The following is a 17,868-nucleotide window of genomic DNA, read 5'->3' on the forward strand; positions in this document are numbered from 1 at the left end:
GAGTAAATTAATTTTAAAAGAAATATTTGAGTAAGTATTATAAGTATTGGAATGAATATATGTTGTCATTGTTATTTCTAATATTTTTTTTTTCTGTATCTTTGTATATTATTATATATGTTTGCTTGGTTCTAGGTCTGTAAATAATTCTTCTTTATAGACGTATTTTGGTCTGTAACTAATGTTAGAACCAATATATTTGATGTTCTAACGTGTATAAGAAAATAATAAAAACGTAAAACCACCGGATATATTTAAAACCACCGGATATACAGCCGTACAAGCAGTAAACTGTATGAATGTGCTACCCAGCAAATATTTCCAACCAAAACAGTTTGCGTAATAATAAACCATAATGGTAATTTAAACTATTTTATAAGCATAAATCCATAACTGGCTAATATCCCGAGCTCGCTCATTCCGCATCATACGCATTTCACGCCGCCACAAATTAAACCCCATCAAAATACTCATTCACAACCGACTTCCAAAGCGCTAAACAAAAACAAAATAATTCGTTTGGGTTTTTTGTCAAAACCGCCTGGTTTTAAAATCGTCGAAGCACAGAAGAAATACAGCATATGGGCCTGCCAAAAGAGCCGGACTGCGGCCACTTGACTGAGACTCCTTCCGCATTTTCCTGCGGCTCCGAGGCAGTGACGTGCGGCTCTGAAGGCGGCGTAAGCGCCGGAGGAGCTGGAGGCTGCAGCGCCGCGGAGCGCATCAGACTCGGCCCCTCCCCTCCGCGCTCTGCGGCGGCCCGCCCTGCTCACACAAGAGCCCCGTCTGCGTTCTGCCCGAGTCTGGGGGTGGGAGAAGGATACCCGTACGGCCTTGGAAACAAACAAAAAAATATAACAGGTAGGCCGCCGTGTTTAACAGAATCTGAACGTTTATATTTGTTAAATATGCATCTGATGGGATATTTTGGAGTGAATTATGTATTTATCTGTTTGAGAGATTAACGCCGTTGTAATGGCGCGTAGGCCTTTGTTAGCACCGAGCCGCGGCCTTCAGAGGCCTAAAGTAGGCCGCGGAGACGACACTCTCAAGACCTGCAAGACTGATTCATAAGCAATTACACATTGATTTCATTTGCAGATGGATTACGCAAACTGCAATTGTGTTGTAGATCATTTTTAGTGTCACTGTGCTGGTATTTAAGTAGATATTTACAAGGTTTAATTAATTATTTTAATGTATTCAAAATGGCGATGTCGCTAAAAGAAGGGGCGTGGCAGGTGGGTTCTAACAGTGGGCGGGGCTCTGGTAGCTCAAGGCTGCGGGAGGGAACGCCCCTTCTCACTGTCACATTGTAAACAGTACAGATGGGAATAGAAGGGTCAACGCTAAATAACAGTATCAGATTATGGGATTCATGGGAGCCTATTTGGCTTACAGTTGCTGTACTAAAAGTATAATAAGGTCATTCCTATTGTGCAGTAAAATAAATGAAAAAAGACTTTCAGGAGTATGCATTGGTCAATATCAGGTGATTAAAATGAATTAATAATTTGACAATTTACCTGATGGCAAGCTAAAGTCCAGTTTTTATTTGAATATGATTTAATTGATTTCCATCTTTAAAAATGTAGTTATTATTTTATGCAATGCATCAAGAAAGACGTGATAATTATGGCCTATAATTGATAAATGGCAGACTTTTTGGTCTTATGTTCTTGTTATGTTCTGATGGTTTTCTTTTCTTTTGCGTTTTGTCTCTGTAGGTCTTATATTATGCAGATAACCAGTGGAGACAATGGATGAAGATGTAACGGCTCTCTCTCTCCATTCCCATGAGCCCAAGATCATATTCCATGGGACAGGTAAAACAAACAGTGCCTATGATAAAGTCTCTCAGATTGTTGTTTCATGAGTATTAAGATATTTATAAATGCAAATATGTGTGTTCTTCTCCGAGAAGACGAGGTGGTGGTAGAACTGCAGGAGTCGGTTCTCGTGTCTGACGTGGAGGGTGAGAAGATTGCGGTGCACGGCCTCGCACATGAGGAGCTGGTCATCCAGGAAGCCATCGAGGATGTGGTGGCGGAGTATGTGCCATGCTCGGATGAAGACGAAGAGCTGGGCACGATTGCGGTGGAGACCTGTGTGATGTCACCTGATGATGTGGCTCTGGAGGATGAAGGACTGCGGGTTGATGTGGTGACTGACGCTCAGGTACAGGAGGATCCCGACACCTGTGGAGACTACCTCATGATCTCTTGTGAGTGGCTTCAGTTAGTGAGAATAGAACATTTCTTGAAAAGGATCTGAATTTTAATGACTCATTGTTCAGAAAGTTGCTTTTGCTGGCAACAGTAAGCAGCCTACAGTTAGGGTTCAGTCATATTTACCATTGTTCTGCAAAATTTCAATGGAAATCCATGAGATTGGGAATTTTTTTTGCAGTGGGTTCAAGTTGATCATGCGAATTCGCCACATTGACCAACAGAAAACTGCTTGGTTTGAAAGTGACATCTATGTGGGCTGGGCTTCAAACATCACTACACTGTTATAGACAATGGATCTTTTTTGTTGAAATTTTGCTAATGTTACTGCACCTTTAGACTGTATTACGTGTTATGTCTTATTCTCCTTAGTATTATTATTATTTTGGATGCAAAATATATTGGTACCAATACCATATCAGTTATCGGCCATTATTTATTATAAAAAAAATAAAAATTAAGTTATTGGTTGACATTGGATGTTTAATTGTTCATGGTTATTTGCTCTATTTTTACATTTAGATTACATTTGCCATCATCTAACTCTCAAGTAGACAGCGAGGCGTGAACCGGTTGCCTCCGCCGAAGTCCATTAATACCTGACAGTGGACACCTCGTCGGGCATTAACCCGCTTATACCATGGTCACTTGCCAAATAACACATTTTTAAAACCTTAGTTTATATTTTAATTAGTTTTACAATCGAAATCTAAAGTTTTTACCAACAATAACTTGGTTTCCCTGGTTACGCCAGGCGGTTTATTTACTAGGTGTCCTTTTTTTAATGGACACCCTGCAGCCAATCAGAATCGAGTATTCACCCAGACCATGGTATAATGAAAGTTAATCTTTAAAAGTAATACTAATTTAATAATACTGTTAAATGTAGTCTTTAGGAATGAATCTCCATTTTTCATACTGAATATTATAATATTGTGATGCCTAAATTTACTAGTATCATTTAAAATTAATTGATTTAGATAAAGTAGTATGGAATATGGAATATCAATATTTATCAATTGTTGTCATAACAATTAAAACATCATACTGTACTTCATAACATGAAAAATTATTGAAGTTAATGATTTATTAAAGACCAGTGTATTTAAACATACTGCTGTTGCTGGCTTTTAAAGCTTCCACTTTGTGTCAAACAAGTGGTAAATGTAACGCACAGTTTATTACTTTATTCTTTTCACCATTTGACAATAAATGCATGACGCAAGAATATGCCTGTTGTTTGTTTGTCACCATTTGCTTGTCTTGGTTTTATTTCAGTGGATGAGGGTGAAAAGGTGGTTTCTGATGGGGATGCTAAAGTCACCATTGAGGGCACTTTAGAAGACGCTGAGGATGTGGACAAGGATGATGAGGGTCAAGAGGTCATCAAAGTGTACATTATCAAGGCTCACTCAGGGGAGGAGGACTTGGGTAAGCCAGTCTCCTGCATGGCATTATACTTCATTACAAACATTTGGTGTTTCCACATTTATGGATCATTTACAGGAGGCACTGTTGACATAGAAGACGCAGAGCTTGATGTAGATGAAACCGTGGAGCTGGTGGACCACTCTGGAATGCCTATTAGACAGAAGATGGTGTACATGTCAATGGATGAAGCCAATCAAAGCCAGGATGACATCAGTGAGTCCTGTCACTCTCAGTTTGTTATGAAGGCATTTCCTCCAAGTGCCTCTGCTGATACTGTGTGTTCTTGATGTCTACAGATGTGGCTAAAATCACAGATGAGGTCTACATGGAAGTGGTGGTGGGTGGTGAGGACCCTGGAAATGCTCAGCGAACACTTGACAGCTCATCACTCAGCAAAGACTTTATGCCTGTGGCCTGGGCAGCTGCTTACAGTAAGTCAAACACATACACGTCTCATTCAAGTTTTAATAATAAATAAAAATACATTTAATAATAAAGAACATTTCAAAATAAGGACATTTTCTTACTAGGAGATTATTAATTTAACTGATTAACCGATAATCACAATTTAATAATTGAACCCTTTATAATACATACATTTGTCTTGAATGTATAGTACGAATGTGTTGGGGATATATGTTTCGGTTCTAACCTTAGAAATGATGTAATGTGTGTCAGGTGGGGAGGAGAGTGAAAGCTGTGAGAACAGGAATGGAGCAGCCAGCGCTCTTCTGCACGTTGATGAGACTGACGTGATCGAAAGACTCAGTCGTCAACGAAGCAAGAACAAGAGCAAAAGACGTTCAGAACTTCGTCACATCCAGACAGGTACATCTCAACTGCTTTTTTTATATTTTATTGAATTGAATTATATCATTTAATTCATTACAATTGTTAGGTACATTTCCGCTTAAAGGTTTGGGGTCGTTAAGATATTTTTTATGTTATTGAAAAGTCTTGCCACGGTGGAAATTATTGGATCAGTAAATAGAGTACTGTTGTGAAATATTATTAAATTTTAAAATAACTTTTCTAATTGAATATATTTAAAAATATACTTCTTTTTTTTCCTGTGATAACATATAAGAATTTTCAGCATCATTACTCCAGTCTTCAGTGTCACATGATCCTTCAGAAATCAGTTGTGCTGATTTATGTGTTTGTGGAAAACATGATACATTTTTTTCAGGATTCTTTAAATATGTATATATATATATATATATATATATATATATATATATATATATGTGTGTATATGTGTATATGTGAGTGTGTTACCGGCAAAGTGTGTAATCCGACATTCTATAGATTGCCTAGGTAATGTATAGAATTAGGTAATGTATTTTTGCCAAAAACCATCAGGCATTCTATACAATACTGGGATTTCACACTTTGCCGGTAACAAATATATAATTAATCAGAAGTAAATAGAAATGAGTGACAATAGAGATGAATAGACTTAAATGAGAGTAAATATATTTATAATGTTGCAAAACACTTCTATTTCAAATAAATGCAACTCTTTCTAACTTTCTATTCATCAAAGAATGCTGATTAAAAAATGTCATTGTTTTCACAGAAATATTAAACAGCACAACTGTTTTGAACATTGATAATAAATATTTTTTGAGCAGCAAATCAGTATTTTAGAATGATTTCTGAAGGATCATGTGACACTGAAGACTGGAGTAATGATGCTGAAAATTCAGCTTTGCCATCACAGGAATAAAATACATTTTAAAACAGTTAGTTTAAATAGTAACAATATTATCACTGTTTTTACTGATTTTTTTTATCAAATAAGTGCAGCCTTGGTGAGTAAAGGAGACTTGTTTCAAAAGCATTCAAATCTTAACAACCCCAAACTTTTGAACAGTAGAGAATATTATATTAATTTTGGTTGCCTTTCTCAACTTCAGCAATCATCATTGGACCTTACGGCCAGCCTCTTACGGTGTACCCTTGTATGCTGTGTGGGAAGAAGTTCAAGTCGCGTGGTTTCCTCAAGCGCCACGCCAAGAATCACCATCAGGATGTCGTAAACCGAAAGAAATACCAGTGCACGGACTGCGATTTCACCACTAACAAGAAGGCCAATCTCCACAACCACATGGAGATCCACACCCTCAGCGGTAAAGCCCCGTTTGAGTGTGAAGTGTGCGGAAAGGAGTTCCACCAGCAGGCGACGCTGTTCTCCCACCGTCTGCAGCACCACCACCGAGAATCCAAGCTTCAGATCTCACCACCCACCAACAAAATGCACATGTGCAAGTTCTGCGAATATGAGACGGCAGAACAAGGACTTCTCAACCGGCACCTGCTCGCCGTGCACAGCAAGAATTTCCCTCACATTTGCGTAGAATGTGGGAAGGGCTTCCGGCATCCTTCGGAGCTGAAGAAACACATGAGGACCCACACCGGCGAGAAGCCCTACTCCTGTCTTTACTGCGACTACAAATCGGCCGACTCGTCTAACTTAAAGACGCACGTGAAGACCAAGCACAGCAAAGAGATGCCCTACAAGTGCGACCGCTGTTTCCAGACGTTCGCCGAACCCGACGAGCTGTTACAACACGGACTTACGCACGAGGAAGCCAAAACGCACCATTGCACCCACTGTGACCACAAAAGCTCCAATTCCAGTGACCTGAAGCGCCACATCATTTCAGTTCACACCAAAGACTATCCACATAAATGCGAGGTCTGTGGAAAAGGCTTCCACCGGCCGTCCGAGCTCAAGAAGCACTCGGCCGCCCATAAGGCCAAGAAGTTACACCAGTGTAGGCATTGCAATTTCAAAATCGCAGATCCGTTTGTTCTCAGCCGGCATATTTTGTCAGTGCACACCAAGGAGCAGCAGGCTTTTCCTGACAAAAAGGGTCTTAAGAAGGCATTTGGACTCGGTGCTCATGGGGGTAAGAAAATTTTGGGCGGCGCCGGTTTGTCCAAGGGCCATCGGGAGCGGCGGGTATACCAGTGCCAGTATTGCGACTACAGCACAGGTGATGCGTCTGGCTTCAAAAGGCACGTGATCTCCATCCACACCAAAGACTATCCTCACCGCTGTGACTTCTGCTCGAAAGGCTTCCGCCGACCGTCGGAGAAGAATCAGCACATCATGCGGCATCATAAAGACCTAATGCCTACCATGTGACCTTTGCAACACCAATCAGAAAGCCGTCAGGCAAAGGTCCGTTCTGGTGTAGCTGTGGTCTTCCGTTGGCTATTTCAGAGAAATCAAAAATCCACCTACTAACGTGTCCGGTCACAAGCTACACTGCTGTAATGTTTCGAAGACGCATTACTCCAAAGTTCAATCAGTCTTTGTCGAGAGTCTAAATCAGACAAACTAACCGTTGTTCTGACCAGCTTTAGATTAAATGCAAAAATAGATAAACTTGCATATTAAATCATCATGGGTGGACGTTAAGTTTTATGTTGGTGCGTCTGGTTATAAATTTGAATTATGACTCCTGTATCGCATGTTACACAAACCATGTTTGAATAGCATTGATGATTGTGGCGTGTATATGCACATGCGTTTACAAGTACAGAAGTGCTAATGCTTTATTGACTGGTTTCTTAGCTTCAGATAAGCAGAATGTCTAATTAAAATGAATTGGAAATGCTCATCTTATGCCCTGGCTGCTAAAAACATTTTAATTTGAGAGAAAATATGCTGTTCGGCCTAGATAGGCTTTGGGGAAAAACCAAACCGATGCCAACATTGGTGCATTAATTTATAAATTCCAGCTGATATTTAATTAAGAAAATGACTGGAGTGTAATGAAGAACAGGTTTTCTTGCTAATATTTACAAGAAAAATTATATTGCATATAGTTCTCAGCTCAAAAAGAGATCTTGAGATTTGATCAGAGTGTGCAGTCATCAAATCAGGCCGAATGGCCGATAATCTAAATTTGTTTTAATTTAGACGCTAGTATGTTTGTGTATTTCTTGAATGTTGCCGTTTGGCTTCTGGTCTGTTTGTTGTAAAACTCACCCTCAAATTATTATTATTATTATTAAGATGTTTAGGATAAATTTTATTTTTTACACAGATACTGAAAATGTATAATTTGGAATAAAGAGATTCTAAAAGATGTTATGTTATGTGTATAAGAAATATTTGTAAATACAGAAGTAATAAACAGTATTTTGTGTCCAAAATGTTTATTTGCTTGTTTGTTTCATTGTAAAATTGAGAATTTGAATGATTCACACCAACATTTGTCATTTGTAAACCAATTTAATCCAACAGCAGTAAACAAAACCACCAACAACAACAAAATGAAAGCACTGTTCATAAAAAAAATGTTTTTTTTTAATTTGCATGTGTGGCATTAGCGACAAGACCAACATCAACAAATTTGCAGATAATAAAGAAACATGAGTTCCAACTGAAATGTAAAATGCATAATTTGGATAAGGTAATGCTTTGGCATTCTGCCCCCTGCTTGAGATGTCCTTTGAAAAAGCTGTGGAGATGTAAAATTGACTTGTCATCATGTGAGAACAACATAACTGTGTTTAAGGCACAAAGTGAAAAAGACCAAAACCGAGCAGATGAAGGCCAGCAAATTCAGATCTGTTTTCAGATGAAATGATCAGTCCAGCTGAAGTTGTCTTTGTCCTTATTTGGTTGATGAGATCCTCAGGCAACTGAGCATTCTCCTGTAAAAGCAGTTCACAGTAAAATGTTAGTTTAAAAGATTCATGTATTATTATATGTAGGCTATATATTATGTATTATAACTGAAAGGGACTTGATAATCGATTAAAATCTTAAAACTGTACCGTTTGCTGGCAGTATGGCAATGTTTTCCTCAAGGATGCCGGTGTCCAAAGAGAACTGCCTGAATTTCTCCTTTAAGTCGTCAGTAATTTCTGCGGTACGACCTGATTAATGACAAATTCAAGAGTTCGTTCAGCATATATTTGTAAAAAAAAAATTCCATCTATACTGTGTGCAAAGCGAGCTCTTACTGTAAAGTTTGTTGAGAACCTCAGACACATCTCCCTTGGTCTTGATGGTGTGAACGATCGCGTAGTCGTCAAATTTGGCGTCAACCACGCGCATGTCATTGTCATTTGACCAACCTGATCAAATCGAACACATTAAGTCCAAAGGAACAAAGTACGATGAGAAAAAACAATCTGACCAAAAGCAAAAGCAGGAATAGGCCTACTTACGTTGGCTGTGGAAGACGAAACGTCCTGGAGTCTCGGTTTTCTTGGCGAGGTGCGACATCCTCCAGCAGGAACCGTCACTCCTAAGAAACAAATGAAGCAATTAAAGATATTCTTTTGTAACCACGATACACTATCAAAACTGTAATAAAGCTAACTTGAGCTTACTGCAGATTCGCGTAAGCGAGGTCAAGGTCTCCTTCCCCGGTAGGCACCAGCATGGCAGTTCCCATTTTCATGTTAGCCCTGTGACTGACAAACCATTTTGCATTTGTAGCAAAGCCAATGAGATACCACTTTCCTCCCATCTGTAGAGAATACAAAGAGTTTAGTACATCTTAACCTGAGAACTCAAATCTTATTACCAACTCTGAGATAATTTACCTTTTCCAGGTCGAAGTCAGTCATGGGCATGACTTCAGCGGAGGCGAACACCGCACAGAGCAGAACGCACAGCATCTTCATTGCGACAGTCATGGCTGTAGAAGTCTATGTTTCTCTCTCTGAATGCAGCTCGGAAGGAAAAGTTGGCTGTGTGGATGTAACGAATGGCAGCCCCTGTTTTATCCTCAGTGAGCCCCTCAATCCCTCCTTTCTCCAGTCCCTCCCAGTCCCACCTCCAAAGGAGGAATGATAATTACAGTCGTTACACAACGTGCAACATCCACGTGTGGATTTTTCCAGGTATATGTGGGTGTTCGTGAGCACTTTTAATGTTTTTTATTCCCCTCGGGCTGATGATGCCCCTTTTGACCTTCAGAATGCATGCAAAACATTTTTAATGTGAAAGAAGTCTCTCACATGCAAGCATGTATCTGATCAAAAATGTTGTGAAATATTACACTTTTTAAAAGCTTGTAAAAAATTATATGATCAATAAGTTATGACAACAACATATGTTTTTACATTGCTTTTAACTTATCAAAACAATTTTCACCTTTTTTTACAAGTTATTCAAGATTCAACTAATGTTTTTTAATCAATTTAATGTAATTTAAGTTGCAATGACTTAAATATCCAAGTTGATCGAACTTAAAAAGGCAGCAACCTTTTTTGAATGGTAGTAGATTGGAAATTATGTCTGAATTAAGACTAAATAAAAGTGTTTGTTATAAAATGCAAAGCAAAATATCAAAAATATCAAAAATGCTCTTTGATTTTCATATGTCAGGTGCTGCAGAAGCAACTCATTTTGAGTTGAAATGAATTCATTTGTTTTCCATAAGAAAATGATTTCCTCAGGATACTTTTTGGAATGTTGGACGTGCAAACATGTTTACCCCTTGTGTTGTGTAACTCCGAAAAGTGTGGGCAGGCAGAGTCTTGTTTTGAGAGTTACATCACAAACCACACTAACAAGATTCCTTTGTCTTGTTTTATAAGAACTTTTTTGTTACATCAAGAATGGCTTGGCAAAATCGCCACTTTCAATGCTTATTACCAAGGATGTTATCTAAGATTATGGGATGATGCACCTTGTTGGTCCTGCTTATTATAGTGCTTATGTTGAATGCTATTGTTCATGATCAAACTATAAAATAGCATTTTTAAAACACACACAACCTTGAGATTACATAACTTTATTGTGGTAATTCGCACAGTGCTCACAATCAACGATACTGGCCAGTCAGTCTTAGGTCATATCTGGTGGAGAAGAAATTATAGAGTTGTTAGGCAAAAATAGAGATTATACAAAATTATGCAGGTTTTTTTTTGTTTCTTGTTTTTTTTTTGTTACAAAACCAAATTGAGGTTATGCAAGTTTGCAACACATGCCTTTAAAACAGAAAACGTGATTTTAACAAGCAGGAGATGCACAAATGCATGGATTGGCTCTTTTTGTAGGATGTAAATTTTCCTTCAGCCAATCAGCCTAAATGTGGCCTGACTCCAAGCAACGGCACAAAAGAGGCTGAAGATTAGAATATACTACATTCTTTGACGACACTGAGAAATCTGAGTCGTTTAGCGAATCGATTCGTTTGAATCAGTTCGCAGAACCTTTCGCGAAGGGTTTTACATGTTATTGTAGCATTAGTGAAATATTCAGTTAAACAGTTTATTACTCTGTATTCAAATACTTTGTATATTGTGTCAATATTTATTTATATAGGCTACGCTTTGCGAATCGGTACGTTTGAATCATTAAGAAAAAAAAGAACCGTTACAAAATAACGTTTCATTCCCGAATATGACATCAGAAAGCAGTTCTATTAAAATAAGAATGTAACAATTATTTGGTTACTTCACAATATATGCCAACATATCGTTCAGTAAATGTAGCCTAAAAAATGAAATGTCATTTATTAAAACAAACAAATTTAGATCTTACCCAGGACTTTTTCTGTGGACTCGCAGAACCCTGGAAAAGAGTCTAGAGTCAAAAAGAGTGTTTGGCAAAATACTATTTTATAGGCTTATTTGTCCATTTTCTCACCGTAGTCGGGATACTGGAAAATGACGTCCAATCCCAAATTGAAGGTCTTTGCACGACCCTCAAACTTATCCACGATATTATCAGGAACTTCACTCGACCGTCCTTTCAAAATAAACGGATATTTTATTGAAACAATGCACTTTTCCACAATAGCTAAGGCTACTCCACAATATGTTTTACAAATGACCATTTGTAAAACTCACGTGGGCTTTTTATAGACTAGATAGCCCTAATGCAAATACTAGCCTACAAACAGATGCCATCATGACAATAAAGGATGGGGTGTGAGACGTTTAAAATAGACACTAGAACACCTACCATATAGTTTCATGGTCATTTTCCCTGCTCTCTTAAAAACCAACATAGCATATGAGCTGTAGTCCGTCTCAAGCACCATTATGTCCATATTCTCAGTAGGTCTTTTACCTGAATAAGAGGATGATAGAAAAGACAGAAGCCCCAAAAAGATTTTGACACTTAACATTTGAATGACATATGTGACCCTGGACCACAAAACCAGTCTTATGTGTAATTTTTAAAAAATTGAGATTTATACATCATCTGAAAGCTGAATACATAATCTTTCCATTGATGTATGGTTTGTTAGGATAGGACAATATTTGGCCGAGATACAACTATTTGAAGATCTGGAATCTGAGGGTGCAAAAAAATCTAAATATTGAGAAAATCGCCTTTGAAGTTGTCCATTTCTATTGGCGATAGTGCTGCATCCATTCACAAAAATAAATGTTTTATATATTTAAGGTGGAAAATTTACAAAATATCTTCATTGAACATGATCTTTACTTAATATCCTAATGATTTTTGGCATAAAAGTAAAATCTATAATTTTGACCCATACAATGTTTTGTTGGCTATTGCCACAAATATACCCGTGCAACATAAGACTGGTTTTGTGATCCAGGGTCACATATTAGGTAAAAAATCAAACCTAGTGGCATTGACATATAAACAATAAATAGGCTGTTTGAAATGAAGGCAGCTATTTGGACAGTATTTGAACTCTGATAGGACATCTGTGTGAACCATGATGACTGGGGGGGATGTCCAGAGAGAAAATGCTGGAAACACTTTGTTACAGTGTCCTTGATATAGGCTACACATGTTATACATACAGTAATAACAGTAAACTGTGCATAAGAAACTGACATTAAACAAAACCCTAATCATAACCTCAATATTACTAACCATGGTCTACTGTCAAAAGACCTTTAAGAAAGTATTATACTTAAACATTTCCCATTTCCCAAACATTGTCCTTTGACCGAATGTCAGATGTAAGCAGTCCAGGTCAATGAAAATTTCACAACTAAGAAAAACCATCAGTTAGGTAAGAACGACAGGCTTTGAACCCTGGTTTGGTGGTCAGTGGAGTTCAGTCTGCACCAGATACCTTTGAGAAAGAGCTGGCCAGGGGTCTTTGTTTTCATGTAGTCCTGCTTGATTTCCCAGCACTGAAAATTGCTAACAATGGGGGAAAAGCACAATGGATGAATATATATAAATTATCACTTAAAAATGATATAATGATATATATATATATATATATATATATATATATATATATATATATATATATATATATATATATATATATATATATATATATATATATATATATATATATATATTATTACATATTTATTTATATTTATGTTTTTGTTTGAATGATGTAATATTTTAGACATGTCTTAGCAATTTAAATAATTTTTAGAAAGCAAGTTGTTTCTTGACTATCCAATGCTTTTGCTTAATTACATCAGCTGTATTTATACGAGTGTAAGGCTGGTGCCGAGCTGCCTATAGGACACATAGAGGGCTATTCTCTGAGAAAACAAAGGACTTTTCTGGAAATTAACATTTGAACTCTCTCTTGCAAAATTAGCATCTTTATCTGAGGTGCAATCACAATCTGAGGCTGAGTAGAGCACCTACTGTGTGATCTGCATTTCTTTCATTCTCTCTTCTCCCCTCTTTTCTCACCACATGCTGAGATCAATTGCAATCTTATCCCCACAGAAGTAAACCAAAAGGTTTTAGGAGTTTAGAGATAGCCTACTTTGCTTACTGTGGAGGGGGTGCCCTGCAGGGTCCTTGATGCAAATGGCCTTCTGTCCCCAATAATGTGTAAACTATCATTTACCTGACTAATAATAAATAATTGTATCTGATTTTATTCTGATCATCTCTGAAATGATTGACTCTAGTAGACTGTTGAATCCATGTTTTGTTTCCACAGATCTGTGTTCAGGGTTAAATACACAGAGATTGGGTTAGCATGGAGAACATCAGGCGATATTCTAGATTTCTGACTAACTGCTTGACTTTAGGTTGTTATACAGTTGCATTCATTATAGGGGACTAGACAGAATACTATTGAAATAGCAAGCATGGGGCGGCATCACTTAATACTAGCCATAACCTCTGATTATTGTCATTATAAATTGTTATAGGCCCATAGGCGATTGTCCTACACGGAACTACTATTTAAAGGGATAGTTCCCCCAAAAATGAAATTTATGTCATTAATTACTGTCATTGTCATCAACCTAGACCTTCGTTCATCTTCAGAACACAAATTAAGATATTTTTAATGAAATCTGAGAGCTTTCTGACCCCGTCCGAAATATTCTCGTCGCTTTATAACATTAAGGTTGAACCACTGTCACATGGACTATTTAAACAATGTCTTTGCTACCTTTCTGGGCCTTGAAAGTGGTAATTGCGTTGCTGTCTATGGGGGATCAGAAAGCTCTCGGATTTCATTAAAAATATCTTAATTTGTGTTCCGAAGACGAATGGAAATCTTACAGGTTTGGAACGACATTAATTAACATAATTAATGACAGAAATTTCATTTTTAGGTGAACTAACCCTTTAAATAATGGCAAGCAGGCGGCCTATTAAAAAGGTCCATAGTCATAACTTCTGACTAATGATCAGACTGGTGAGTTTGTGTTTGAGTTTGTGAATTTTTTTTTCGAGAAACAAAAAAACTTGATCTTGTTAAGAGTCATAGTCAAGATGTAATTAAGGGCCAGTACTGAGAGTAATCAAACCAGATTATAAAGTGAACTAAGATCAGCTGGGAGTATTGAATTCAGTGAGTAAATTGCTCCCCCTTGTGACTTAAGGAGTAGGCTACTGGCTACTTACAGTTTTCTCACAGTGCTGACGGACACCTTGTCACCAGTGATAGTCCAAGTGACAGTTGTGCTCTCCACTTTGAAGCCGCTCTCCAGAAGATTCCTACACCGGGATGCTACACTAAGCAGGTACCACTTCCCACTCATCTAGAGAGAGTGATTTTTTTCAATCATATACATCAGATAAATATAATTCAGTAATAAACTGTGCATACAGCATTTATGAAGAAATATATCTGCAGTCAGTTGAAACAACACTGGGCCTATCAATGTGAATAATGTTCAAATGATGCACTCTTTTTATTCAGTTTGCCAAAACGAATTAACTTTAAATGCTATGAAATAAAGGATGTTGAAATATACCTGATCAATGTTGACGTTTTGACCTGGAGCTAGTCTTTCAATAGCTTTTTCTGCCTCGGTTTTCTTTGGCTTTGGTGGTATTGGTTTAAAACGTGCTCTCCGTGCCTCGACAGGCTCCCAGAAACCGAGCCACCCGAGCACAAAGAACAGATGGAGCCAGAAGCGAATCATGAAATCAGCTGTTTTTTATATTGCTTTACTAAAACCCTTTATACCAATCCTCCCCTACAGCTCTGTTAGAAGTTTGTCAGTCAACTGTCCAGTGTTGCCACACAGATTAGGATGATGACCCTCTCCTCAGGTTTATCATTAACCCCTCGACAAACCCACACAAATACACATAATGCTGATTTCTGACCATGTTCACTTTAATACAACCAAACATGTCATTTACAAACTTTTTGTCATTCACTGTAAAAAAAAAAGTAATTACAATCAACTTGGATGTTTAAGTCATTTACATTAAATTGACTTAAATAATTAGATGAATCTTGTATAACTTGTAAAAAGTTGGGATTTGTTTTGATGAGTTAAAGCAATGTAAAAACACATGTTGTCAACTTATTGATCATATCATTTTTTACAGTGTGCGCTCTTAAAAGGAAAGTTTCTTGTTGCATCCATGGAACCTTTGGAACCTTTATTGAGTGTAAAGCATGTGCATTTTCAGATTGTAATGTACCGTGCAAAAATACAAGATATCAAAATGCAACATTACAGTGGACAGGAAAATAATGACAACTTTTGAAGTGAGAGATATGGGATGTTTAATCAACCACTTTCCCTTACACAAAACCTTCAAGCTTCTTTCTTTTTCTTTTTTGCTGTTGTTGTTGTTGTTGTTGTTGTTGTTGTTGTAAATTTTAACTCATAGCATACTACAATGAAGATTTGTTATTCAAATGCTATTTGTTTTCTTTATTTTCAGTGTATAACTGTAAAATCCTTTCCAGGGATATAACTGCTGGATGTCTCTGCATTATTTTTCTCTGGGCTTAAAGTTTAGAGCTACGCTGTTGATGCAGAATCTCTGGCCAGTCGGATCTGGACCATCATCAAAGACATGTCCAAGATGGCCATCACACTATAAAACAAAATGACATGTTATAATGGTGTCTGGGAACCTGAAATGAAGAGTGGAATTTTTACTCGGTACATTGTGTTACCGTTGCTAATAAAATAACCCGACTGGCTGACGTAATTTTGTCCTGCACTCACATGTTTGCAGATAACCTCTGTTCCTGTGCTGCCAAGCGAGTTGTCAGGGCGACGGACAATGTTGGCATGACTCTCGTCTTTTTCCCATGTCCCGTGAGCCTCAGAGAAGGACGGCCACCCAGTTCCTGCATCATATTTTGCTTCTGAGCTATTGGAGCCAGAGGCAGAATTGTATTTATCTTTGCAGCTTATGTATATATATATATATTTTTTTTATAATTGTAAATACTGTCAATAAAGTTATCAGAGTGTCTTAAAGTAGTTTTACACTATTTTAATTGTCTTTTTCTTATTTTTTTATTCTTACCTAAAAAGAGGGGTGTCACAGCAAACACAGTGGTACATACCCACCTCATTGTGATTCAGGTAGATGCCACTAAATGGCTAAAAAATAAAAGTGATGTACTTTCATAAAGAAATGTGGAAAGAAAGTATTCATGCAATTTTGTGCATATGCAACACATGCATCTTGCATAATGTTCTGTAAACATTATTATTGCTTTGTTAACTTACCACCTCTGTGCCTTTTTCTCTCGTAACAACATACTGTTCTGGGGTCAGCTTTCTCTGCCAATCTGTGGACTGGTCATAACGTGTCAATGATTGCAAACCTGTACAAACAGTCATAAAAGCAGTACATTTTGTCCCCATCACAAATGTACACTGGATTACATATAAAACCCACAATTTGTAAAGATTTGTATAAAAAAATAAAAGCAGTTTATTAAGAAGTGTTTCTTTCTTTTTACATTTCCCTATAAAGAAAGTGTTTTAAAGAAAATGTCATCTTGGGAATATTGTTTTAATCAGTAACAATTTTTTAGCTTTACAGGTTTCACATTTCATCGTGTTGGTCTTCTGTAGTATCCCTTTAACAAAAGTCTGGTCTTTAATGACATCATTCTCTAGGAAGTGACATTTCTGGTGAGAAAACAACACCATTAACAACACTGATTTGATAGTATTGGAATTGTGGTATTATATATTATTTATTATAATTTATTATAATATTATTTACTTATAGATTTAAGATCATTATCAGTTAACGGCTGCTATTTTGTATTTTAATTGCATTTTGATTTAGACGTAATAAAATATTTATTTATTTTATTTTTTAAAAATCATGCATCATACAATCTGTTTGTTTTGCAGGCCTTTCTCAAAAGCCAACACTTATTTGAGTAATCAGGTCACGCATGCATGTTCTGAACAACATGACTAGAATAACTGCACTTTGCACCGACTCAAGATAACTAAATACAATTACACAAAAATGAAAGTACACAAAATATAATTACAATTGAAAGAATATCTTGAGGCAATTAATTTTTTACATAATGTAGTTCGAAATAAAACCCTACCCGTTGACGTAGAAATCACCCGCATCCCTACAAATATCCTTTTTTGAGGTAAAATTGATTTGGCAGTCGCTCCGCTGGAAACGATAGAGGAGACGCGAACTAGAAAACGTGACATTTTTCTCGACATATTATTTCATGCAGTGACTTTCTCCACTAGTTAACATGGGCTACTCAATAGACTGAAAAGAAGCTGAATTGAGCTCAGTTGTCTTCATTCCCCCCCTCACAGCTCGACCACCGGAAAACGGTCACAACTCACACACTTTATGGGTCACGGTCGACTGGCTGAAACTGATCAAACTTTGCACCTTTTGTCACTAGACTAACCGCTTCATGCATGTCGAAGGTTTTACTAATTTGATTTTGGAGTTCCTTGTTTTCTGTCTTATCGGAATATGTTTTCGCTCTTATCATCGTAGGATATTATTGAGACTTTGACCTTCATAAGGGAGAGAAAGTAGACTTCCTCAACC

General features: G+C 37.3%; 4 protein-coding genes across 4 annotated transcripts; 1 reads left to right on the forward strand and 3 right to left on the reverse strand.

The window, feature by feature from the left end:
• Positions 1–246: 246 nt before the first annotated feature.
• zfx (zinc finger protein X-linked) lies at positions 247–7,839 on the forward strand. The gene is made up of 8 exons (XM_081352414.1): positions 247–861; positions 1,728–1,826; positions 1,925–2,224; positions 3,507–3,659; positions 3,735–3,872; positions 3,956–4,090; positions 4,338–4,487; positions 5,579–7,839. Exons 2-8 carry the CDS (start codon positions 1,760–1,762, stop codon positions 6,811–6,813), a joined length of 2,178 nt encoding a protein of 725 aa, XP_081208540.1. The 5' UTR covers positions 247–861; positions 1,728–1,759; the 3' UTR covers positions 6,814–7,839.
• Positions 7,840–7,888: 49 nt separating this feature from the next.
• On the reverse strand, positions 7,889–9,511 carry LOC308682589 (lipocalin-like). Its single transcript, XM_081352415.1, has 6 exons — positions 9,234–9,511; positions 9,018–9,157; positions 8,853–8,932; positions 8,646–8,759; positions 8,457–8,558; positions 7,889–8,333 (listed from the first exon to the last, which is right to left on the reverse strand). Exons 1-6 carry the CDS (start codon positions 9,324–9,326, stop codon positions 8,314–8,316), a joined length of 549 nt encoding a protein of 182 aa, XP_081208541.1. The 5' UTR covers positions 9,327–9,511; the 3' UTR covers positions 7,889–8,313.
• A 716-nt stretch (positions 9,512–10,227) lies between these two features.
• On the reverse strand, positions 10,228–15,080 carry c8g (complement component 8, gamma polypeptide). Its single transcript, XM_081353499.1, has 7 exons — positions 14,817–15,080; positions 14,464–14,600; positions 12,701–12,771; positions 11,605–11,712; positions 11,287–11,388; positions 11,182–11,211; positions 10,228–10,493 (listed from the first exon to the last, which is right to left on the reverse strand). Exons 1-7 carry the CDS (start codon positions 14,985–14,987, stop codon positions 10,483–10,485), a joined length of 630 nt encoding a protein of 209 aa, XP_081209625.1. The 5' UTR covers positions 14,988–15,080; the 3' UTR covers positions 10,228–10,482.
• An 89-nt stretch (positions 15,081–15,169) lies between these two features.
• Positions 15,170–17,634, reverse strand: msrb2 (methionine sulfoxide reductase B2). The gene is made up of 5 exons (XM_081352148.1): positions 17,396–17,634; positions 16,548–16,645; positions 16,342–16,418; positions 16,035–16,182; positions 15,170–15,900 (listed from the first exon to the last, which is right to left on the reverse strand). The coding sequence occupies exons 1-5, from the start codon at positions 17,520–17,522 to the stop codon at positions 15,796–15,798; spliced, it is 555 nt and encodes a 184-aa protein (XP_081208274.1). The 5' UTR covers positions 17,523–17,634; the 3' UTR covers positions 15,170–15,795.
• Positions 17,635–17,868: the final 234 nt, after the last annotated feature.

This window comes from Scardinius erythrophthalmus (assembly GCF_964197995.2).
Source record: "Scardinius erythrophthalmus genome assembly, chromosome: 22".
Lineage (NCBI taxonomy): Eukaryota > Metazoa > Chordata > Actinopteri > Cypriniformes > Leuciscidae > Scardinius > Scardinius erythrophthalmus.